At 36.2% G+C, this 26888-nt stretch overlaps 1 protein-coding gene across 1 annotated transcript in view; it reads right to left on the bottom strand.

Annotated features, from left to right (window-relative positions):
* dock5 (dedicator of cytokinesis 5) overlaps positions 1-26888 on the bottom strand; it is an 83697-nt gene that overhangs the window by 14533 nt on the left and 42276 nt on the right. The window contains exons 25-42 of the mRNA XM_048209273.1: positions 25268-25374; positions 25024-25160; positions 20869-20964; positions 20493-20591; positions 17321-17491; positions 14344-14444; positions 14166-14224; positions 13758-13912; positions 13526-13611; positions 11626-11782; positions 9630-9670; positions 9450-9540; positions 7352-7471; positions 6915-7004; positions 3452-3556; positions 2496-2637; positions 195-276; positions 24-108 (exon numbers count right to left, since the gene is read on the bottom strand). Of these exons, the coding sequence (XP_048065230.1) occupies positions 24-108; positions 195-276; positions 2496-2637; positions 3452-3556; positions 6915-7004; positions 7352-7471; positions 9450-9540; positions 9630-9670; positions 11626-11782; positions 13526-13611; positions 13758-13912; positions 14166-14224; positions 14344-14444; positions 17321-17491; positions 20493-20591; positions 20869-20964; positions 25024-25160; positions 25268-25374 (1924 nt within the window). The remainder of the gene's footprint in view (positions 1-23; positions 109-194; positions 277-2495; positions 2638-3451; positions 3557-6914; positions 7005-7351; positions 7472-9449; positions 9541-9629; positions 9671-11625; positions 11783-13525; positions 13612-13757; positions 13913-14165; positions 14225-14343; positions 14445-17320; positions 17492-20492; positions 20592-20868; positions 20965-25023; positions 25161-25267; positions 25375-26888) is intronic.

Raw genomic sequence — 26888 nt, 5'->3', positions numbered from 1 at the left:
TTTGTTCAATGTTTGCAACTCACGGCAAACTCATTGTCAGGATCTTTTTCTCCTTTCCTGAATGGTCTTGAATACTGGAACTTATCCACCTCGTTCGTCCTGTAGTAACTGAGAAAACACAAGAACGAAAATGAGATGTATAAACAGCATTATTTACAATAGATGTGAATTGTGACAAGTGTGTTGATTCATACTTAAGGATTTGTTCGGGAAGTCCCTTATCTTTGAACTGTGAAGGTAAGTTTAGGACCGGCTTCACTGTAAAACATTGAATATCTGTGGAGAATTCATTAAGGAACTGTTCACATTAATTTCATTTGGCCCAAAAAAGCATTTGGACACAATACTGATTTAATGTGAGGCACATACACTACCGTTCAATAGTCTGGGGTTGGTAAGATTAATGTCTTTTGAAAATCTTGCTCACTAAGGGTACATTTATTTTATCAAAACACAGTGAAAACAGTAAAATTGCTAAATATTATTACAATATAAAACAACTGTTTTCTATGTGAATATATTGTAAAATGTAATTTATTCCTGTGATCAAAGCTGAATTTTCAGCATCATTACTCCAGTCTTCAGCGTCACATGATCCTTCAGAAATCATTCTGATATGATGATTTGCAGAAACATTTCTGATTATTATCAATGTTGAAAACAGTTGTGCTGCTTCATATTTTTGTAAAACTGTGAGGATTCTGAATAGAAAGTTTAAAAGAACAGCATTTATTTGAAATATAAATCATTTGTAACATTATAAGTGTTTTTACTGCCACTTTTGATCAATTTAATGCATCCCTGTGAATAAATGTTTTATATTCTTTAAAAAATATTGACTGACCGCAAACTTTTGAATATTACTATATTTAATTTAACAGTACAATATATACACATATATATATATATATATATATATATATATATATATATATACATATATATACATATATATATATATATATATATATATATATATATATACATACATATACATACATATATATATATATATATACATATACATACATACATATATATACATATATATATATATATATATATATACACACATATATATATATATATATATATATATATATATATATATATATATATATATATATATATATATATATACATATACATATACATACATACATATATACATACAGTACAGTCCAAAAGTTTGGAACCACTAAGATTTTTTATGTTTTTAAAAGAAGTTTCGTCTGCTCACCAAGGCTACATTTATTTAATTAAAAATACAGTAAAAAACAGTAATATTGTGAAATATTATTACAATTTAAAATAACTGTGTACTATTTAAATATATTTGACAAAGTAATTTATTCCTGTGATGCAAAGCTGAATTTTCAGCATCGTTACTCCAGTCTTCAGTGTCACATGATCCTTCAGAAATTATGCTGATCTGCTGCTCAATAAACATTTATGATTATTTTCAATGTTGAAAACAGTTGTGTACTTTTTTTTCAGGATTCCTTGATGAATAGAAAGTTCAAAAGAACAGCATTTATCTGAAATACAAAGCTTCTGTAGCATTATACACTACCGTTCAAAAGTTTGGGGTCAGTAAGAATTTTTAGGAATTAATTAAAGAAATGAATACTTTTATTCAGCAAGGATGCATTAAATCAATCAAAAGTGGCAGTAAAGACATTTATAATGTTACAAAAGATTAGATTTCAGATAAACACTGTTCTTTTGAACTTTCTATTCATCAAATGATCCTGAAAAAAAATATTGTACACAAATATTTTGTACAATTGTACACATTAAATGTTTCTTGAGCAGCAGATCAGCATATTAGAATGATTTCTGAAGGATCATGTGACACTGAAGACTGGAGTAATGATGCTGAAAATTCAGCTTTGATCACAGGAATAAATTACTTTGTGAAATATATTCAAATAGAAAACAGTTATTTTAAATTGTAATAATATTTCACAATATTACTGTTTTTACTGTATTTTTAATTAAATAAATGTAGCCTTGGTGAGCAGACGAAACTTCTATTAAAAACATTCAAAATCTTAGTGGTTCCAAACTTTTGGACTGTACTGTACATACATACATACATACATACATACATACATACATACATACATACATACATACATACATACATACATACATACATACATACATACATACATACATACATACATACATACATACATACATACATACATACATACATACATACATACATACATACATACATACATACATACATACATACATACATACATACATACATACATACATACATACATACATACATACATACATACATACATACATACATACATATATATATATATATATATATATATATATATATATATATATATATATATATATATATATATATATATATATATATATATATATATATATATATATATATTCTACTGAATTTAACCCACAAAGCTTTTGTTCAACTTCAGCATCTAGTTTGATTACAAGGATACGTTGACCGGGTGAGTTCCAAATGTTTTCACCAGGGGGCGAAGTGCTGGTCATCCTCACTGCATTGGGAAACTGAGACAATAGCTTGAGGCTAAAGTCTTCCAGCCACTCATACTCTTTACCACGGTAAATGAACATTTTATTCTGTTTGGAAGAGGCAGAGTAAAAAAAAAAAAAATGATGTAGACCGTATAAACTGACCACATGATCTGCTGCAACTTTTAGCTAACATCCAGGTGTGTTTCCTCTGAGGAGGCAAGCGAGACAGTGTCTCCTCAAAAAATAATAATCCACAGTACAAAAATATTATAAAGTATGATCATAAAAATTGTATAAAGCACAAATGTTGACACTGTTCAACAGCGACATCAGCATGTATTTAAGTAATGTTTATTTATTTAACCTGAAAATGTGTCAGTGTTAAGTGTAACTGGAACATGAATTTACATTAAAAAAACTGAGGATTTTGCCTCCTCATTACAGAATACCACTGCAATCAATGTAGGCTACTGGCGATAAAGTTCCTTCTCAATTCAAGTGTTCTTCATATCTGGCATGCACAACCAATAATAACTGCGTAAAGCCTGCCATTTCATTAGATGTCTAAGGGGCTCTTGTATCTGTAAACGTGCGGCACCATGGTTTCCAAACCCCTGACTGTGAAAACAAAAGTATTATTTTCTTGTTAAAACCCAATTACTCCGAGAGCTCTTTGGGGAGAGCCGCAATCAAAATATCTGTTTTCCTTTGGCAATGCTTGATGCTGAAATGCCAAACAGTGAACCGACCCTGCCAGCATGTTTGTGCCACCGTTTAATCCATACTTTTCCGATTTCACACCGCATAAACAACAGAAAATTGGACATATGAGCACCAAATAGGGGAATAATTCTCCAAGTTGTTGTATCCCATATTAAAGCCGTTAAAACTATGGGCTGAAGCAGCAAAATTCACTCACCCTGAGGAAGGACGGGAAACCCTGACCGTAGTATCCCACTGCGAAATACTCAGGCTGAGGTCTCATAGCGTGCATGATGTTCTCATAATACTGTGCCTGCTGTTTCTGTGTACAAAAACAACAGGTGATTTTACATTTTTAAGACATTTAAAAGTCAAGCATAAAAGGAATAGTTCAGCTGAAAACGAAAACAGTCATCATTTGCTCACCCTCAAATCTGACAAATCTGAAAGTGTATGTGTGTTCATGCTGCTCTCATGCAATGAATGTGAATGAGGTCATAATACTTGTGAACTATAATGTAATTCTTGTGAAGTCATATGACAGCTTTGGGTGAGGAAAACTTAAATATTATCACCAATATTCATCCATTTTTGACCGTTCTAACCGATTCCAAAGAAAAAAAACATAATTCATTGACAAATGACTAACTTGTTTGACCTGTAATCCTGCAAACACAAAAGCTTCAGTCAACTTAAATTACTGTTATCTGCCCTCATAGTGCCTCTGATCAAAGCACTTAACCCCTGGACGAACAATTATGATCCTTTTAGTAGTTATTTTAAGAGGCTAATAATAACCAAGGTCGTAGTAGTCATTAAAAATGGTTCAAATTGTCGTAATTGTTCCTATAGCTCTCTGGTTCTATTGCTTTTGTTACCATAACACTTTTAATCGTGGCAGCCCTATACCTGAAGAATTGACAAAACTGCCGATAACTTTGAATGCGCTTGTGATTCTGTAAAATAATTTCACCTATTTTCTAGGTGGTATGAGAGCCTGTAATTCAGTCCTATATATACATTCATTAAAGGTGCCCTAGAACCAGTTTTTACAAGATGTAATATAAGTCTAAGGTGTCCCCTGAATGTGTCTGAAGTTTCAGCTCAAAATACCCCATAGATTTTTTTTAATTAATTTTTTTAACTGCCTATTTTGGGGCATCATTAACTATGCACCGATTCAGGCTGCGGCCCCTTTAAATCGCACGCTCCCTGCCCCCCGAGTTCTCGACTATAATACAGTGCATTTACAAAGTTCACACAGCTAATATAACCCTCAAATGGATCTTTACAAGATGTTCGTCATACATGCTGCATGCATGCGTCGGATTATGTGAGTATAGTATTTTTTTGGATGTTTACATTTGATTCTTTTGAGGCTGTGCTTCGTGGCTAAAGCTAACATTACACACTGTTGGAGAGGTTTATAAAGAATGAAGTTGTGTTTATGCATTATACAGACTGCAAGTGTTTAAAAATGAAAATAACGACAGTCTCGTCTCCGTGAATACAGTAAGAAATGATGGTAACTTTAACCACATTTAACAGTACATTAGCAACATGCTAACGAAACATTTAGAAAGACAATTTACAAATATCACTAAAAATATCATGTAATCATGGATCATGTCAGTTATTATTGCTCCATCTGCCATTTTTCGCTATTGTTCTTGCTTGCTTACCTAGTCTGATGATTCAGCTGTGCACAGATCCAGACGTTAATACTGGCTGCCCTTGTGTAATGCCTTGAACATGGGCTGTCATATGCAAATATTGGGGCGTACATATTAATGATCCCGACTGTTACGTAACAGTCGCTGTTATGTTGAGATTCTCCTGTTCTTCGGAGGTCTTTTAAACAAATGAGATTTATATAAGGAGGAGGAAACAATGGAGTTTGAGACTCACTGTATGTCATTTCCATGTACTGAACTCTTGTTATGTAACTATGCCAAGGTAAATTAAATTTTTGATTCTAGGGCACCTTTAAGTCCTGTGGCTCTTTTATTGTTAAAAATACAATTGCAATTGTCCTTCCCTTCAATGTTTTTCCTCCCACCTCATATTATTTCCATCACAAAATTTTTGCAAGCAAACACAAAGTTTGTTTGGTGAACGCAAAAAGTTCTTTGAAAGAAGGGAAAAGCACTGAAATATAATTTTTGAAATATAAAAACTTTTTTTAAAGTTTTTTTTTTTTTTTAAACCGTCACAATGTGCCTTTTGAGAGTTATGGCTGTTTGACAGCATTCTAGTTCACTTTAAATGCGACCTATTATGCAAAATCCACTTTTGTAAGGTGTTTGACCACTGATGTGTGTCCACATGTGTGTGAGAACAACCAGCCTATAATGGTACAAACCCACTCCACTGTTTTTATAATTTCCTTAAATCAAAAGCTGATTCAGATCAAGTGTTGTGTTTTGGGATATACCAATGCACATAAGAGTTTCCATAGACTCCCGCCATCTGAGTCACGAGGACATCATGGTTAAATTTCATTTTTTCGAAGGAAATGTCCAGAAGACATCTGCGCCAATCATTTTGCGCCGCAAACAAGGATATTTTCAGTGACTCTGGTTCGAGGCTGAACACCACTACTGACAGTTTCTGACATTTTCAGTGCGTGAGATTTTGCTTTTGTCCTGTTTTGTTGTTGCCGGTGTTCTGGCAATCTGTCCCACACCGGTATCCCGGAGCATGAGCTCTTGAAGCTCCGCCCTCTTCTTGAAAGGGGGCCGGGAGCAGCAGCTCATTTGCATTTAAAGTGACACACAAAAACGACACGTTTTTGTTCACCCCCAAAAAAGGCAATTTTAACATGCTATAAAAAATTATCTGTGGGGTATTTTGAGCTAAAACTTCACATACACACTCTAGGGACACCAGAGACTTATTTTGCATCTTGTAAAAAGAGGCATAATATGTCCCCTTTAAATGTAGCCTGAACATTCAGCTAAATATCACATCGTGTGTTCTGGTGATAAAGAAAAAATAAAACTGGGTGAGGAATGACATGAGAATGAGTAAAAGATGACATAATATTCATTTTTTTAAGTGTTCTACATACTTAAGTTTTGGTATTAATTACTGTACATTCCATAAAATGATTTCAAATCAAACAAGAAATGAGGAATATAGGGTTCTTTTTTTTTTTTTTTTACAGTCATCTCAATGGCAAAAACTGTCCCAATTTACCTTGAATTCACCCTAACTAATGCACGGCACATTTTATGCCCCACAGGACAGAAAAGATGAATCAAGTGTCCACCCAATTCGTCGGCACAAACAGCAAACTTCTCCGATCTAATTAAAGTCAGCTGCCAAGTGAGAACTTCACAGAGCCAAAGGCAGAACTGAGAGGAGAGTGTGTAACTGCTACAGTAGCTGTTATCACACCAGAGTTTCCTTCCTCCTCTTGCTTGCAAATTGCCATGTTTATTTCCTGAGCAGAGTGACGGCTGCTACCCAGCAGACAGGGTTATGGATTACCAACCCAGAACGTGAATAAATAAGAAGTGCTTGAATCGAGACGAGCTCAAGGTTTGTCTCGCTAAAATGTTTGTACATCACAGAGCATCTCCTGTTCTGACAGAAGCTCAGGGGAGGTTTGTCGGCGGCGTTACCTTCAGATCACATTTACAAAGAAACAAGAGGCAATTCTGTCACGTCTGTCTTACCAGCAGTTGACTGAGCTCTATGAAATCAAACATTTGGTTTTCGTGAAGTTTAACAAGCTGTTTGGCCATCTCGATGGCCTTCTCCCACATCTGTGAAGAAAGAACAAACAAAAAACATATGAGAGAGTGTGTTGACAGCAACACATCTGCTGTGTTTATTCTTACTTCTTTGAGGAACAAATATCAACCAAATATCTGTCTCCCTTACAGTGTTCAAAAACAATATGAATTATGTCCATACACCTGTATGCTAAATTACAAGACTTTTGAAAGCAAATAAGCATATTAGATTGATTTCTGAAGGATCATGTGACACTGAAGACTGGAATTCTACATCTCTTTCTGTTCTTTACAGCTGTATTACCGTAAAAACTGTGTGAATAGCCTGTAAAATGCATTCAGACTGAAGCATTGTCATTAGATTTAGATGTACATACTTTGCCCTTGTCCAGATTGCACATGATTTCCTGAAAAAGTCTTTCCTTTAGCTCTTGTTGCGTCCAGCCCTGTGCTCCATCCCGTGGGATCAGGTGGGGCGCACACGGCTTGTCGGACCACTAGAAAGAGATTGCACAATTCAGTCATGCTAATCGCAGTGATCTGCTAATCACCAAACTAAGCCGCAACTTTAACCAGCACACTGCAAGAGCAATGCGTTTCTCAGTGCAGATATATAAATACAAACAGATTACTTTAAGCAGAGCAATAAGATTTTGGGGAGTGACAGGAGTAAATGCTTGGCATTTATAAAGATTTGGAGGATAAAAACTGACTTTGATTAGTTTTTCCCAAAGCAAACAGATGACATCTTCAGATAACTTTGTTCGAAAAACAGAACAAAAGTCATGTCATTTCCAAAATCTACTGACATCCTTGTCATTGAATAATAAACTATTTCAAAAATTGTGAATAAATGTAAATAAAATCTCTTTAAATGTCATAATATTTCATATGCATCATTTGTTTCAAACAGCAATTCAGATTTTTGCATTCATTATGGTGTTTATCAAACAACAAATACATACATATTTAGACTTAAAACTTATTTTCAAAGTTTTGCATTCACATACATTTTTACTATTTAATCTGGACTACAACATGCCATCCTAGAAAAGATATTTAGATATTGGTTGAAAATGTTGTATTGTTCTGAGCACAGTTTTGATCTTCTGTATTCTGTTAGAAACAATTGTTTACAACTTTAATACGTTTTTATTGTGTATGGTTTTATTGTATTTAAAGGGGTCATAAAATGCCACTTTTACAAGATGTAATATAAGTCTCTGGTGTCCCCAGAATGTGTATGTGAAGTTTTAGCTCAAAATACCCCACAAATAATTTTTTATAGCATGTTAAAATTGTCACTTTTTGAGGGTGAGCAAAAATGCTCAGTTTTTGCGTGTGTCCCTTTAAATGCAAATGAGCTGCTGCTCTAAAGAAGAGGGCGGAGTTAGCAGCTCCGATTACCTCACGCAGACTCACTGAAAATGTCAGAAACTGTTCAGCCTTTTATGTTCAAACCGGAGTCGGACAATGATGGAGAGACTTAAGAAGAAGTGACAACACGGAGAATGCAACATGATGTTTCTGAACGGTTAGTTGATGAATTTATGTATCTGATGTGGAGTTAACCATCTTAAAGTCACTGATTAGCATATTCTGTCATGATAATCTATAAATCTCTCATGTGGGAACTGTTGTAAGATCCTACAGAGCCAGAGAATATCTGCTGCATGAAGATAGAACAGGTATAGTTTAGCTTAATTATAACTTATGTTGTCATAAGTTGGCATAAGTTGGCAGGGTTTAAGTAAATTATAGTGTTAGTGATGTCACTAACCCAGGAAGAAGCTTGTTGTAGTCCTTAAAAAGCAATTTCTGTAAAAGAAAATATCTCTCTTTGCATTGAACTTTGAGTGTCGTAACTTTGCAGATGTTGTTTATGCTCAAACAGCAACATTACACACTAACTAAAGTTAAAAAAGTGAAATCATAATCAAGGACCCCTTTAAATGTTCATGCTTCATTTTGTTATTTGAAGAGTCATTACATTTGTTATTTAGAGGACATCACTGAAGTTCGTTCATTTTTAACGTTTTTGCAATATAATTCAAAAATGTGATCGCGTCACATGCCTACATCTAAAGGATTATGCTTAAATGTTTAAAATTACTGTAAATGACAAATATGATTTTTTTTATACATAAGTATCATTTTAATTAAAAGCATTTTTTATGGATAATTAGACCAGATAATGAAAGAAAAGGAGCTCAAAGAATGTATAGTTTCAAAAAGCTCAAAAGTAAGTTTTAATTTGCTTCATCTTTTGGTCACTACATACATCTCATACTCCCAACTGTTATTTCCAGTGTAGGGGAAGAAAAAATGGTAAATTATAGCATGGAAACTTTTGACTGTTAGTGTGTGTATATATATATATATATATATATATATATATATATATATATATATATATATATATATATATATATATATATATACAGTACATAATGGCTAATAATTTTACGTCCAAACCTCCAAAAGTTCAGCATGCAGCAGCAGGGTGTACGCAGCCTCTGTGTAATTCTCACAGGCCAGATGTAGATCTCGTAACTTGTACAAATATCTAAAGAAAGACCACAAAACATACAGATTCATGCGTGGGTCAATGTGCTATCAACAAGCCAATGACTTTCAATCATCTGGCACACTTACCGGATATAAATATCTTCCCTTTTCTTTTCTTTGTAAAAGTTCTGTGGACATGAGAGAGAAGATACAGGTGACTTTTACCAAAGCCTATAAATATCTTTTATTCCTGATTATATGAATATAACTACATTCTCAGAAAAAGGTTCAATGGGGTTCTATATATTGAAGTCTAGTGTTTGTGACTCAATTTTAAAGCATGCTTTATGCCAAAAAGGTTCTGTTATAAGGAGAAAGTTTGCATAATATGGGTTTAACAGGTTATTTATTTCTAGTGATTAAGTATGTTTAATTCATTAAATAAAAAAATGAATTAAAACACAATTAATTAATACTAAATTTGTACAGAATTGGTGCAAACTGCTGTCCCACAACAAAAAAAAAAACAAATTTAAAAAGCATTTAAGTATTCAAATCTTTGATTTTTACTAAGATCCTTCTATTATCTATTGAAACTCACAATAATGTTTAAAATATCAGTAAGCTTAATATATACAAAGACTATAGAATAACACAAGACGCATCACTCGTATTGTTTTGAATGGGAGAAAGTGTAACGCGCAATATGGCGGAACAAGTCCCGCCTTCTAAATAAGAGCCAATCGGCGACTGGTAAAGTCTTCACGTCACTTCAGCGGCCGTTAGAATCACCGGTTTCTGTAGAAACAGTCAGACGCACACCTCCGAAGAGACGCGCATTTAGGTCTGCGCATGCGCATTAGCTTGATCCAGCCTGAAAAACACAGTTTTTTTGTCATGATTCGAGCGTTTAGAAACTAAATTTATGAGTCGGTTGTTGTTAGATTTCATTGTTGATTTCAAATATGAAATTTAATCGTAAGGTTGGCGAACAGTTTTGGAGAATTTGATGTTTCCCCATTCAAAGAGATTGCATGATGCCCAGGATGCCCGAGAGGCGTTTCAAAGATGGCCGCCGAGTGAAATGACTTGTCTTAAAGGGACTTTGATATATATAAAATCATTATTTATTGGGAATTTCAATTGGGATGTGGCTGTCCCGAAACAGTGACAGTGAAAATGATATTAAAATCATTTTTGCATTTAATTCCTTTGTTGTTTTTAAAAATATCTTTTTGATTGTTTTAAAAAGTGAAGTTCTATTTATTTTATATTTTCTTTGAATGGCTAAAATATGAAGTTTCAGTTGTGACATTATTGTTTTTTGGGTGTTATTTGATCAAATTTAGTTTTTATGTGTGTACAACCGTTCAGAACTGTGCTAGCTAACCATGTGATTAGCATCTTTGAGCTAGGCTCAAAAGTATCTAAAATTGTCACAACGGAAACAGTCATGACCGAAACATGTGGTGACGTTTCGGTAGTGACATCATTGTTTTAGTAGTGACAAAACGCATAATAATTTATTTGGGGGAAATAAACAAAATTTTAGTACAGTTATGCAAATCATTAGTATTTTAATATGTTTTATTAGTGTTTAGTATGCAAGTTAAAATTGTGTGATGTGGTCACTACCAACACATTACTGTCACTACCGAAAATGTGCAGTCACGACCGAAACATGGGATGTTTTGTCAAAAATCAAGTATGCTTAATTATCAATTAAGATGTTATGATAGTGTTTGGTTTAATGTATATTCAAACTAATGAATCCTTCACTTTAAAATCAATATAATTAACTGTATGGCTTTTACAAATAAAGATTAGATTCTCATAAATTTCACTTGAAATATTGTTAAAATTATAACTGTTATTGATTTACCTGTGAAAACCTTTTAATAAAATAGCAAAAAAAAAATTTACAAGATAGATGTGAACAAAATCTTAAAAAGGTCAGTGTAACTCTACTTATTAAATTATATATTATTGTGTTTCAGTAGTGACAAATTTGGGAGTCCTGCTGATGAAAAGTGTGGTCCACCATACTAGACCAGCACCAAACCACTAGTCCTCACTGATCTTTTCAGCAGGTTGAGCACATGATAAAGAATATGTTTGGGTTCACGGGGTGTCCGGTTCTCACCAGGACGTTGACAGTGCAGCTCATGCGGAGCTCAGGGCTCTCGTCGTGGGTGATGGTGCGGTAGGCCAGCAGGTTCTCCAGCAGGCTACTCAAGAGCAGAGCCAACTCTTTACCTGACTGACTCAGATACCGATGCCGCTGACAGCGCTCCAACAGTCTGGACACAACACAAACAGAGACATAGAGACAGTTACACAGGCACCAAAACTACAAAAAATATAAAATACAGGAAAGAATAGAAGCACAAGGCAATCAAAAATATTGTATGAGTGGCAGCACATGGTCATTCTTAAAAATAAAGGTTCCAAAAGGGGATTTTCACAGTGATGCCATAGAAGAACCATTTTTTGTTCCCCAAAGAAAGAATCTTTAGGTAACCAGTTCTTAAAGGGGTGGCTGATTTTGATTTACATTTTTTAACTTTAGTTAGTGTGTAATGTTGCTGTTTGCGAATAAACAACATCTGCAAAGTTAAGACACTCAATGTTCAATGCAAAGGGAGATTTTTTCTTTTAAAGAATTCTCTGTTTAAGGACTACAACAAATGGCTGGTAGGGACTACAACAAGCTTCTTCCTGGGTTGGAGACATCACAAACCCCAAAATGTACATAAACCCCGCCCCCAAGAACACACAACAAAGGGGGTGAGGCCATGTTGGGCTGCTTTAGAGAAGAGGAAGAGTTGTTGTAGTAGAGTGTTGTTGTCATGCCGTCATTTTGCACCGGACTGCTTCACAAACGAGGGTCAATTCAACGCTGGATTTGCACAAAAGATGAACATGACGGCACATGCTAGTGGATGAGTTGAATCAACTCCACAGCAACTACATAAGTTTATCCACTAACCATTCAGAAACGTCCAGTTTCATTCTAAAAGTTGTAACTTCTTCCTGAGTCTCTCCATCAGTGTCGACTCCGGTTTGAACAATGTAAGGCTGAACACCGTTACTGACAATCCTCATTTTGGCTGCGTGAGATTCTCCAGCTTTGTTGTTGCTGAGCAACCGAAACATGAGCTGTTAAGGCAGGAACACACCAAGCCGACGGCGACGAAAGCAGACTGCGGGGTTGGCTCACGTCAGCAGCGTCTGTGTCCAAAGTTGCCCTGACACGCTCGACAGCCGACGGCCAAATAGCACGTCCGTTCTGCGCCTGCGTAAGAAGAAATGCCTTTCCAAACCAGCAGGTGGCAGTAGCTGAACAGCCAATCAGAATGATCAGATGGCCCGACGGACCGACGAGCTCCGACGCTGATTCAAAATGTCGAATCGGCCGTAAAAGAGCCGACGAGGACCAACTTCAGCCGACGGTGCGGAACACACTGAGAAAACTTAGTCGGCCGATGAACAAAAACTGCCCGACGGCCGACCGTCGATCGGCTTGGTGTGTTCCTGCCTTTAAAGCTCCGCCCTCTTCTGGAAAGGAGGCGGGAGCAGCAGCTCATTTGCATTTAAAGGGACACACACAAAAACAGTGTGTTTTTGCTCACACCCAAATAGGGGCAAATTTGACAAGCTATAATAAATGATCTGTGGGGTATTTTGAGCTGAAACTTCACAGACACATTCTGGGGACACCAGAACATATTCACATATTACATCTTGTGAAAGGGGCATAACAGGTCCCCTTTAAAAGAACCAATGAAGAACCTTTATTTTTAAGATATTGGCATCTATGGTTACTTGAAGTCCTTTCAATTCCACAAAAGGTTCTTTATAGTGGAAAAAGGTTCTTTAGAATTTTAAAATGTTCTTTACTCTAAGAAAAATATGGTTCTTTTAAGAACTGTTCACTGAAATGTTCTTTGGGGAAGCAAAGTTGGTTCTTCTATGGCATCACTGCAAAAACCTCCTTTTGGATCATTTATCTTTAAGAGTGTAAGAGGAGAGAAAGATCTCACATTTTTTCCAGTAAAATCTTGTATTGTTCATCACCGCGGCCTCCTTCAACTTCCTGGTCCAGTTTTGTGATTAGCTCATTCTCAAACTGAAAAGCACATAAATGTATCATCAAACTTTCTGACCATCATGTAGGAGCCTACATAGGCATGAGGCCTAAATAATATGCTGCCTAGGTGGAAAACTTTTTGGAACAGCTTTTGGAACAGAAGTTATCAAAGTAATGACCCTCACCTTCTGAAAGGTTTGGGGTTTGCTAAAATGGTGTTCACACTGCATCATGTCAAAGAAGATGGGGATGGTGGCTTTCCTCAGGTCAGGCTCGGGCACTAACGTGGCTTCCAGGATCGGCCCCACCATTGCAGGGATGAACTTCAACTTCTCTGGGCCTGGAAGTGACACATATACCCAATGATGTCCCAAAATAGCCAAAATGTTCTTTTCATTTTTTTGTCAATATGTCAATATGCACTTTGCCTTAGCCATTAAATACAAACAGTACAGTAGTGATTTTACTCTCTATAAAAAGCAATTTGAACAAAAATAAAATAAGAGTCCTTAAGAACCCTTCCTCTCTACACTTGAAGCTTCTGCAATTGTCAATGTCTCTAACAGATAAGAGGCACAGGAAAAAGGTTTTACCAAGATTCTGCCACATATCTCCCAGCTTAAAGCCGACGCTTTTCCGCATGTCTCCATACCTGTTTACATTTTTAGGAACACAATTTAATCAAGTTTAATATAATTTCAGCCTTTAAAACGAATGAACAAAACACAACACTTGAACTCAAGTATATACAGAACAATGTCTCTCACTCACTTGATGAGAATCTTGTCTCGTTTCTCAAGCGAGAAGGACTCCAGCTGCAAGGACTTGTGGGTAAGGAAGGCAACAATCAGGTGAAAGTAGCTGGTCCAAAGCTATTGAGGAAAAACAACAGGAAATCATCACTGCAAAACAATTTCCAAAGTACAAAACGGACATAAAAATATCATCATGATATGGCAAATATTAAAAAATTGTGTGACTCCAAAACATCTGTGTACAGCAATATCCTGCATTTCAGACAACTGGCACTTTGGTAAGTTTTAGTCTCATTATCATTTAGATTCTAGAACAAATGAAAGCATTACATTTAATAAAGTACCTAAAAATACCATGATATTACTATGTTTAAGACATGCTCCATGGTAATATAGTATTCTTATATGCATATTGTATAGGGCATATATGCATATTATATATATATATGCATATATATATATATATATATATATATATATATATATATATATATATATATATATATATATATATATAAAATAATAAATAATCCAAGTATTTTATATGTATATAAAATACTTGGATTATTTTATATATAAAATAATCCAAGTATTTTTTTTAACAAGCTGCACAATTTGAGGTATCATTTATGTATGCACAAACAGTGCAGGATCCGTACAATAATAACTGCACTAAAAAAAGGAGATTTACTGAGGAAAATCTGTATTTACTATTTCATTGTTTCAAGGACCAGAATTGTCCTCTTTCTACTATTACAAACGCAGAGCTAGAAATCCACTTGGACGCTGCTTTTAAATTATCCTTGTGTGTTAGGTTACATATCACAGATGAGTATGGCATAGTCGCACTTTGATTATTTAAACAAATGAGTTTGTATTGATATACTGTAATGCAATTGCTTTTTTTAATTGCCTGAGGTCTTGCGGGTGAAATACTTCAGATGCACAAGGTGTTGGATGAATGGTAACCAAGCAACAGAAAGTTTAGCTGTTGAGTTATTTTCAACAGTGGTTCAAGATGATATTTCCCAAACGCCTAAAATGCAGAAGGCTTCCCGTGGGTGCAAAATCCATATGGTTTCCCAGAAGATAATCACAAATGGGCATCATTAAAACATGTTACATAAGAGCATAGTCTTCATATGCTTCATAGAAATGCCCTAACACTAACAAAAAATTACATGCGCACTTGCAGAGATGCATGCAGAGATATTCACAGCACCCAAATTATAAAATCTGAGGTCAAATCACTACTGCACAATCTCACACACAGAAAATTATAGATGTTTTATTTTTATCTCTGGTCTTATTATAATGTTTGTCAATTTGAAATTGGATTTTAATATACTATTTTTACACTTATTTTCAAACCTTTACGCTTAACCAAGATGTAAATTCCCTGTTCACATTTTAAATGAGAAACTGCACTTACACATTGTGGATGTGGGTTTGATTTTGGGTTCAACAGATTATGTGGCAACAAAATCAATTCTGATCCTGTTAAGATCAGACTGAAATGATCCGAGATCTTGTTAAATAAACTTCAGCTACTGATAACTGGATTTAGATGGTCCTGTTTAATGATCTAAAACACATTAAAGTGAGTTTTAGAGACAACTGAGTAAATATTTATTGACTACGATCGATGTGCATTTCCTGGTTGAAACAGAATCATAGGTTGGGCAATTCTACATTTATTTACTTCTTTTAACCACTCTGTCAGATGCCATTTTGATTACAACCAACAAACTCAGGTTTGTGGGATATCTTCGGGACTGAAGGATCTACGCTGCCTTCAAAAAACAACCAAAACTAAGTAGGCAGGTCTTAGCAGGCAGGATGTTGTGCAAACATCAGATCTGAATGTGCCTTGATGCCTTCCTGTTCTATAAACTGCCTGTGAAAGCAGCGTTTTTCAAATTAAGGATTCAGCAGTGCTGTTTTTAGGATTAGGATGGAAGTACGAGTTCTGAAAATGACAGTACGGCTAGTAAAGTGAACTCTTTTATCTCAGAAGTTTAAAGAAAAACAATATTCCTCTTGACGCGGGTCTTTTAACTACAGACAATATTCATTATTTTCTTAATCAGCACTATTACGGTTCATTAAAGTTTCCATTAACGATTAATTTAGTAGTTTTGCACATTTGAAAAGAAACGCAATTTAATTTAATTTAAAATAATTCCTGCAAAAGGCATGTTTACACAGATTTTTTACATCCTTTTTGGTCTTTATTTCACATTATATTTGGCCATGACTATATATTAAACAACAAAACTAAAACAAAAAAAAATTCAAATATTTCATTCATTTTTTTTTTTTTTTTAAAGTAAATAAAAAAAAAAAAATTGTTCAAAAGTTTGGGGTCTGTATAATTTTTTTAATGCCTCTTACTCTCACCAAGACTGTATGTATTTGATAAAAAAACAGTAATATTGTGAAATATTATTGCAATTTCAAATTACTGTTTTCTATTTGAACATATTTTAAAATGTAATTTATTCCCTTGATGTAAAGCTGAATTTTCAGCATCATTAATCCAGTCTTCAGTGTCACATGATCCTTCAGAAACCATGCTGATTTGCTGCTAAAGAAACATTTATCATCCTCGATGTTTTTCAGGATTCTTTTAACGAATAGAAAGTTCAAAAGAACAGCATTTATTTGAAATGGAAATCTTTTGTAACATTATAAATGTCTATTGTCTCTTTCTAACAAATTATTGCTTCCTTACTAAATAAAAGTATTATTTCTTTCTGACACCAAATTTCTGTCATTTGCTCTGTCATCAGACAACACTGGCCTCCGAACGTCTTCTATAACCGGTTCTGGTGAGTTTCTTACAATGTGCAGTTGTTTCAGGAGCAAAAGTGGGAAGCGCTGGTGGTTTGCACAACCAGAAACACTATTGCATTTCCGGCAATATAATCTTGATCTTGCCTGAAGCGTTATTGCGTAATTGAAACCCCTTTGCGAGGCCTCGTCAAACTGACCTGTAAGTGGAAGTGAGCGGACTCCAGGAAGTACTTATTGAGAACATCAGAGTACTGGTCTATCGCCCGCAGAAAGACTTTCATTTGGAGAAGATTCATGATCATCCAGTCGGGTGGAAACACGTTGCCCATCAGGTTTTTAAACATAATGAATGTCTCCATTAGAAAATCCTGGTGACGAGACAACAAAAAACATGAATTGTTGTTAAAGGATTAGTTTGCTTCTGAATTCAAATTTCCTGATCATTTACTCACCCCCATGTCATCCAAGATGTTTATGACTTTCTTTCTTCAGTCGAAAAGAAATTAAGGTTTTCGAGGAAAACATTCCAGGATTTTTCTCCATATAGTGGACTTCAACAGGGACCAATGGGTTGAAGGCAGGGCTTGACATTAACACCCGCCAACCCGCCAAATGCGGGTAGATTTCAGCTGTGGCGGGTAAGACACTTTGGCGGGTTGAAATAATTTCAGCCTACAGCCTAATCAAAGGTAGCCAAGCTTGCTGTAGCACAAAATTACAATTCAATCACAATTCGTTATCGATGAACGTGCAGTTAGTGAAAGTGGGATAGGCGGAATAGCGCTGAAAGACTCACAAAAGAAGTGCTCTCTCACGTGCGCTCTCTCTTGCGCATGCACAATCAGTTCTCCTTGCGCCTAAATAGAAAATATATATACACACAGATGTCAAAATGCTCATCGTGTGGAGTATCTCATGTGGATACAGCCGTTTATGGCTTAAGTGGACGTAAACAGGTGGGTAAAAACTGGATGTGTGTCAGTATATTACGTCCATGCGTTCAGCAGCCCAATTAAAAACCTGTCTGTCATCAATGTTAATCAAACAGTTAAATAAATGTATCCGTTAAATAAACCTACTCTATCTGAAAAAAATATATATATTTAGTTTGCTATTGTATTGGTAATTTGCATTGCATTTTGTATAGCCCAACAAAAATAACTTTATAAAAAAATGAAATTATAAAATTTCTCATATTATGGTCATATTGCCCATCCATACATACCAGCTGATATATACCATGTATTTTTGATTTAGGTGGTCAATCTGCATCTGAAAGATTGTTTTAAATCTAGCTAAATCAAGTAAAATGACTCAAAATCAAGTAATTTTAGCATGCCAAAGTCAACTTTAATCATATAAAATGGAATTTCCCAATCAGCAAAATTGTGGCCAGTGAAAGTGCTGAGTGGCTAGTGACTTTGGAAAACCACTAGCCAAAGTGGCTGGTGAACGAAAAAGTTGAGCCGAGTTCAGACTGCACGATTTTCAAAGTAGTCGGGTCACTGTTCTTTTCACACTGCATGACTATCTTGGCCAGCATTCAGTCGCTGCTGTGTTCAAACTGCACGATGGATCAGCGACAGAAGGTTTCACACTGCATGACTTTACAATAGGAAGAATCGCCGACAACTCTGTCTGGCACGCAAACTACGTTTCACAATCAAACACACGCGAGATGTGACAAGGAAACAACGCGATATCACGCGTGCAAGACCGAAGTTATTATTATTATTATTAAAAATGGTAGCCCGCAAGAAGCTTGCAAAACGAATTGCCTGTGCGCTGATTTGCAGCGAAAACAAGAAAAAGAAAAGAAGAATATAGAGGAGGAAATGGTTGGGGAGATGCAAGGAACAAGGATTGTGTGTTCTGCAATGAGAGTTGGAGCTAAATACATAACTTTTCAATGTGCTGTTGTTGATGGTCAAGCAAATGTTTGTGCTTTGTTTCTGTTTGATAGAATTGTAATGTTTATGCACAAAGCCATGCTTGCTGATATTGTGGTCTATAACTCCTCCCCAAACTCCCCGCTGCTCTGTATCTTGCTCTCTCATTGGCTGTCGGTCATCGCCGATGTAGTTTTCAGTCAGAACACTTTTCACACATATTTAGCATGCCAAATATCTCACGGGCGTCGGCGACTCGTCAGCGATTCTCTCAGATCGCGTCTTTGCTAATTCACACTGCGTGATTGTCACTCGTGTGAACGAGCACCGATTTGCCTGTGATTTCGGGCATTTGTCGGCGATTTCTCAAAACCTGTCGGCGAGCCAAAATCGGGGCTAAAATCGTGCAGTCTGAACTCGGCTTTAATGTCAAGCCCTGGTTGAAGGTCCAAATGTCAGTTTCAGTGCAGCTCTACATGATCCCAGATGAGGAATAAGAGTCTAATCTAGAGAAACAATCAGTCATTTTCTAAAAAAATTAAAAATTATATACTTTTTAACCACAAATTCTTGCCTTGCACTGCTCTGCCATGTGCCACACATTACGTAATCATGTTGGAAAGGTCACGCGTGGCGTAGACGGAGGTACAGATTTAGTGTCTACAAAGCGAACGTGCAAAGACTAAGTTAAACGCCTGTTACAAAAAAAGGTAAAACAACGATGTCGGATGATTTTGAAGTTGGAGGAGAAAATGAGAGTTTGGAGTTTTTCACCCTACCGCGGTACTTCCACCTACGTCACGCGTGACCTTTCCAACATGATTACTTAATCCGTGGCGCATTGAGCAAGTGCAAGATGAGCATTTGTGGTTAAAAAAATATATACATTTTTATTTTTTCCAGAAAATGAGCAATTGTTTCTCTAGATAAGACTCTTATTCCTCGTCTGGGATCATGTAGAGCTCTTTGAAGCTGCACTGAAACTGACATTTGGACCTTCAACCCGTTGAACTCCAGTGAAGTCCACTATATGGAGGAAAATCCTGGAATGTTTTCCTCGAAAACCTTCATTTCTTTTCAGCTGAAGAAACAAAGACATAAACATCTTGGATGACATGGGGGTGAGTAAATGATCAGGAAATTTGAATTCAGAAGTGAACTAATCCTTTAAGAGCGTGTATGTGCATGCAAAGGAATTCTATGATTAGATGCAGACCGGCAAATGACATTTGTGGAATGCACATATATGACAGAGCAGGAAAAACACATGGTAATTTGAAGCCGCACTTTGAACACGCTTATCTCGTTCTGCTATTAAACCCTGACTCACTTCGACCGACGACAGGGAACAGAGCCACATGCGTCGCATCAGTCAGCTGTGCGAAAGGTGGATTATTTATAACTTAACTCTCGGAGCACAGAAGGCTCTTTCTGCATCTGCGATGATGGATGGTTCCTGCGGAGAGAGCGGGAGACTTACGATAATGTCCTGTCTGGTTTTGAAGGTGCTGATGTATTGTGCGTAATGTGCGTCTTCCATTTGTTTCAGGATAGCGGTCATGCATGCCAGGTAGTGGCCCTGTGTCCAGAGGAAGAGAGGGAATAATCAATAAACTTTACATGTGCTGCCCACACCGCTGAGAAAACTCATAGCCACGAGCCTGGGCGAAGAAATAAACAAGTTAGGTTCAGTGGTGCAGACTGTTGTTGTTGTTGTTGTTATGAGTTTCAGCAGGTGTGTGTGGGCTTCGCCGCTGTGCGGTCGAAATAACACTAGCTTTGGCAGGAAGGTAAGCTGATTTATCTCTGCTAAAGCTTTCTAAAACGCTCCATTTTGTGGCATGCTTGTGTCTTACTATGAAGGGAGAGTCCAAGCTCAGGTTGATGACCGTACGGTTGACCCTCCGCAAGAGACGGTCCACGATTAACTTCACATGACCGGATGTGGGACCCTGAAAGCATAAAAAGGTGAATGAGATGCATTGAAGAGTGGTTGAATGAGTGATGACTGATTCCAGAAACTACTCTCTCTCTGATAAAATGACCTTAAATGACCTTATTTTGGAAATTCGCAATGCAACTGCTCCAGCAAAGCACTGCTCACAAGTCACAAGAGTTTGACCTGAAATGTCTGCCTGTCTTAATACATATCAACTGAAAATGTCAACCAATATTAAATGTGCTGTCATATCAACAAGCTAGTGAAAAGCATCATGGTTGATAGATCAGCCTGTCTGTATTCATACAAAAAGTCACTCATAGTCTTGTGTAAGCAGGCATTTCCTTATAAAGTAGCCACCATGATGCTCACCAAGGCTGCATTTATTTGATCAAAAATACAGTAAAAACTTTGATATTGTGAAACAGAAGCTAACCCAAGGTGCTTTACAAATCAAGCTAGTAAAATAAAAGCCTGTCTGCTGCTTTTTGGACAATTTGTAGATGGGATAATGCAGTTTGGGGCACACCAATATCCTATGAGTTGTAATCATCTAACCTTGATGAAATAAGTAAGTGGATCACAATTTCCAAGTCAGTGTGGGAAAGAAAACGCTTTATTTTAGCGAATGATTGCAGGTGGTAAAAACTACTCTTGACAACAGCACTGATCTGCTTATTTAAAAGTAAAGATGAGTCAAAAATCACTCCAAGATTCCTCACATCATCTTGTATGTTCGACGATAACTGACCTAACTGGGCAACTAGGCTGGGTAAGCAAGACAAAGAAGAAATTAAGGTCAAGACCGGTTTTGCTCTCATTTAATTGTAAGAAATTATTTGCCAGCCAATAATTAATATCTTTGAAGCAATATCTTGTCTATACTCACTGGGAAATAAAATTGGGAATCGTCGGCATAACAGTGGTAAGATATGCTGTAGTTCTGAAAAATAAAGCTCAGGGGAAGCATGTTCAATGAAAATAACAAGGGTCCTAAAATTGACCCTTGACGGACACCACATTGTAGCTGAGCTGATGCAGAAGAGAACTTGCCTAAATTAACAGGGAAATATTTGAATACATTTTAGGACATAATTTAATTTTCAGCATCATTACTCCAGTCTTCAGTGTCACATGATCCTTCAGAAATCATTCTAATATGCTGATTTGCTGCTCAAGAAACAACTCTTATTGTTATCAATGCTTGATATTTTGGTTAAAACCGTGATAAGTTTTTAGCCCGATCGGAACCAAATAAGTGCAGCGAGATTCTCTGGAGTCTGATTGTCACTAATTACCAAAAAAAGTTTAAATTTCGATTCGCGGTCTCTAAGGGCCGCCAAAACGTTTGAAGTGGGTGGAGCCACTTTTATTAAAATGGCTTTAACTCGTGAACTGAAGATATTTTAACTCAGTACACCTATGTAAGAGCTCATTCTGTGGTCGCGTGAACAAGGACACGGCGACTGGCCACTTGGTGGTGCTATAACAGGAAAAAAAACATGAAAATGGCTATAACGACTTGACCGTTAGTCCGAGCGACTTGAAAATTGCCATGCAGCGTCTTCATCTGAGGGGCCACTGTTGTTTATGAGGACAGTGACGCATCTCGAACATCATGTCCGCCATCGGCCACTGAATTTTGAGCAGCTATCAGACAAGGTTAACAGAGGCCGATCAGAACGAAACTCACTGGACCTGTTTGACTCACGGCCTTAGAGGCCTGTGAGAAATTCAAAAGAAATCGGCCACCGGGTGGCGCCTTTGGGTTTTTCACGTGTGTAAAGCATCATGTATCGTGCAATTTTTCGCGTATGCCCACAACATTTGTACCACATGGTAGAACTCCTCACTCTGAGCAACTTTGCCTCTAGGACCACCACTGTCCATCGAATCGTTCATTAAATATTGGAGATTATTTCAAAAACCAATTTTGGCAAACTAGTCCTAGGTTTTTGGCTCAATCTCAAGAACTCTTAAAATGCTTTAAAAACCATATATTTTCAATGGTAAATTGCCTGTATTGTCTGTAAATGGTCTTTTCCTTTTATAATTTAAGTGGTTACATGCTTACTAAATAAAATGTAAAAGTGCTTAAAGGCCTTAAAGGTGCCATCGAATTGAAAATTGAATTTACCTTGGCATAGTTAAATAACAAGAGTTCAGTACATGGAAATGACATACAGTGAGTTTCAAACTCCATTGTTTCCTCCTTCTTATATAAATCTCATTTGTTTAAAAGACCTCCGAAGAACAGGCGAATCTCAACATAACACCGACTGTTACGTAACAGTCGGGATCATTAATATGTACGACCCCAATATTTGCATATGCCAGCCCATGTTCAAGGCATTAGACAAGGGCAGCCAGTATTAACGTCTGGATCTGTGCACAGCTGAATCATCAGATGGAGCGATAATAACTGACATGATCCATGATTACATGATATTTTTAGTGATATTTGTAAATTGTCTTTCTAAATGTTTCGTTAGCATGTTGCTAATGTACTGTTAAATGTGGTTAAAGTTACCATTGTTTCTTACTGTATTCACAGAGACAAGAGAGCCGTCGCTATTTTCATTATTAAACACTTGCAGTCTGTATAATTCATAAACAATATACTGCATAATGCATACTGTATAAAGCATTAGCCGTTAGCCACGGAGCACTATCAAACTCATTCAGAATCAAATGTAAACATCCAAATAAATACCATACTTACGCGATCAGACATGCTGCATGACGAACACTTTGTAAAGATCCATTTTGAGGGTTATATTAGCTGTGTGAACTTTGTTTATGCAATGATAGAGTCGAGAGCTCGGGAGGGGGCGGAGAGCGCGAGCAATTAAAGGGGCATTTCTAATTATGCCCCAAAATAGGCAGTTAAAAAAATTAATTTAAAAAAATCTATTGGGTATTTTGAGCTGAAACTTCACAGACACATTCAGGGGACACCTTAGACTTATATTACATCTTGTAAAAAAACGTTCGATGGCACCTTTAAAATGCTTGAACCCCGATAATTGCTGCTTGCAGATATATTTTAACATATTCTTTGATGACAAGAAAGCTAAAAAGTACAGAATGTTTTAGAAATCGATATCTTTTGTAACATTACAGACTTCTTTACTGTCACTTTTAATCAATTTAATGTCACTGCTGAATAAAAGTATTACATTCATTGATCTTGCACGTCCATTTTTATGTCTTGCAAACTAAAACGTCAGGTTTTCTGTGATGTATTCTACATTATCTTGGTGACAAATCAATAAAATTTGCAACAGCATTATGTAGATGGCCAAGAACTGAATATATTTACTTCATCAAAGCTGAAAAAATGACCTGTGATTATCTCTGAATCATCTGTAAGAATGTGTTGAAAACTACAAACCAATCAATAATGTTTTCCATTGTGTCATCCAACAAATGAAAGTGTGTCCATGAATTTATACACTTACATTGTAGCAGTATAATTTCCAGTGTGTGGGTCAGTACATTTTTTAAAGAGATATTAATATTTTATTCATCAAGGATGCATTGAATTGAAAAGACTTTTACATTGTTACAAAACATTATTTCCAATAAATGCTGTCACTTTTTATTAATCTAATTATTTTCAGTGATTTAGCCTTGCCATCTGTTAAAACATAGATAAGTTATTTTAAATCGTAATAATATTTCACAATATTACTGTTTTTACTGCTTTTTGATTAAGTAAATGCCTTGGTGAGCAGAAGAGACTTTATTTAAAAAGTCTTCCAGTCCCCAAACGTATATACTTCAAAAATCATATTTCTAATGTTTGCAAAAGAAGTAAAAATGACTGAGACATCCAAAAAAAAAAAATATCCTTTTTGTGGAGTCCAGACTGATTAATTTATTGTGAACTTGTAAAAAGACATTAATTTCAGAGGACTGATAAAACCTGTACACCCTGACTCCCAGAAACTGCATAAAGCTAGCCAATTAGTTCAGTGCCTACGGTTTTGCTCATCAGATGGTCTGAGGCTAAGATAAGGTTCCTTACAAATGGCAGATGTTATAAGGGATGTTCTACCACATAACTCACCACGTTTTTGCAGTCCAACATGTCCAGTACAGTGCTCAGCAGCTGTACACAGGCCTCAAGATCAGGTTTGTTGGAGTGATCGTCCAGTTGTCCACTCAGCTGATCTGTGATCAGGGGCAACAAAACATCTCTGCAGTCTAGAAGCACAACAGAGAATATGAGGGGTTTGGGTTGACACACAGCTTGGGAACTACACATTTAGTGTGATGTGGATGAGAAAATTATATGTTATGTCAAGTCCTACCTGGCTGTTTGAACAGGTTACTCTCAACAATTTTCACCAAACAGCCCAGCTTCTGCCTCACCATCTGAAAATCTGGGATGCTCTCGATGAACTTAGCCAGCTGAACACTGTGTGTGTGAGAGAGAAAGGGGAAAAAATGTGTCCAAGGAATGCAAAGTGGAAACTTTAACATGGTACAGAAAATGTAAATCAGATTTTGGACAAGAAAATAGAGAACTGACATACACAACCATTAATTTGTCTAAACCGGTCTTCAAACATTCGATGTTTACAAGACTGTTAGATGTCAACCAATTTACCACAAGAACTACAGCGCCAAAGCTATTCTGTCAGTGAGAATGGTAGAAAGACATTTATAATTTAAAGCTTAAAAATAAACTGTTTTTTTACTCAATTGTTCATGCAAGTGCTTCAACAAAAAAACAAGCTTCACATTTCAGGACTTGTTGTTTGGTTGGTGTTTTAATGCCATTCAGCTTCCTTGGCTATTTTCAAGGCGGGTATCAAGTTGAAATACTTTAAAAAGATCAATTTAAGGTTTTTAAAGTTTGCTTGGTCCCACTTTATATTAAGTGGCCTTAACTACTATGTACTTACATCAAAAAATAAGTACAATGTACTTATTGGGTTCATAATGAATTGCAAAACACATTTGCAGCTATTGAGGTGGGATACGGGTAAGGTTAGGGACAGCTTTGGTGGTATGGGTAGGTTTAAGGGTAGGGGTAAGGGTTAAGGGATGGGTCAACAGTGTAATTATAAATGTAATTACAGAAATTAATTATAGATGTAATTACATGCAGGTGTTTTTAAAATATAAGTACAATGTAAAAACATGTATGTACACAATAAGTGCATTGTATTAAATGATTAATTTAAATGTACATAGTAGTTAATGCCACTTAATATAAAGTGGGTCCGTTTTCTTTGGATAAAAAGTCTAAAATGGATTCAGGGATGACTGTTAAAAATGTCTTCGAAAGTGTTTGCTTGGTAATATAATTTCTAGGGATGCACCGATATGAACATTTTGGCCGATACGATAACCGATAACACTTTATATTTGAAAGCCGATAACCGATAAATTGGCCGATAAACTTAAATCAAAATGAATTTATATATTTTTTGAGAGTCTGATTACAAAAACAAAAGTCTCACCATTAAAAGCCATGTCCCAAGCACACAATTATAATGTTCTCATGTATGACAGACTTGCGCTGTACGTTGTACTTAACTGCATTTTCCTTTTTGAAGTGATTTCAATCGTATTTCAAGCAATTCAACATCTGAAGTGTCTCAGCTGAAGGAAATAATCTAGAGATGCACCGATCGATCGGTCAGGTATCGGAATCGGCCGATTTCCCTCATGATCCGATCGGTTTCCCTTGGCAGATCAGTTTCACTTCAGCTACGCTCAGTCTCAAACAGAGACAGAAGTCAAACAGAGTCACAACAAGTACCAAAAGTATGTCAAAACCAGCGGCACAGGTAATCTTGGCGAGTATACAGATAAACACAGTCAGTTTTGAATCATTAAATAGCTAAGAAAGTGAACCCATGTTGTGTGTAACAGTACTGGGTCCATTGAACACAGTTCATAAACTCTTAAAGGGACAGCAGC

This window comes from Megalobrama amblycephala, linkage group LG12, assembly GCF_018812025.1.
Source record: "Megalobrama amblycephala isolate DHTTF-2021 linkage group LG12, ASM1881202v1, whole genome shotgun sequence".
NCBI classification, from domain to species: domain Eukaryota; kingdom Metazoa; phylum Chordata; class Actinopteri; order Cypriniformes; family Xenocyprididae; genus Megalobrama; species Megalobrama amblycephala.
This window is presented reverse-complemented; position numbering and strand designations above follow the sequence as displayed.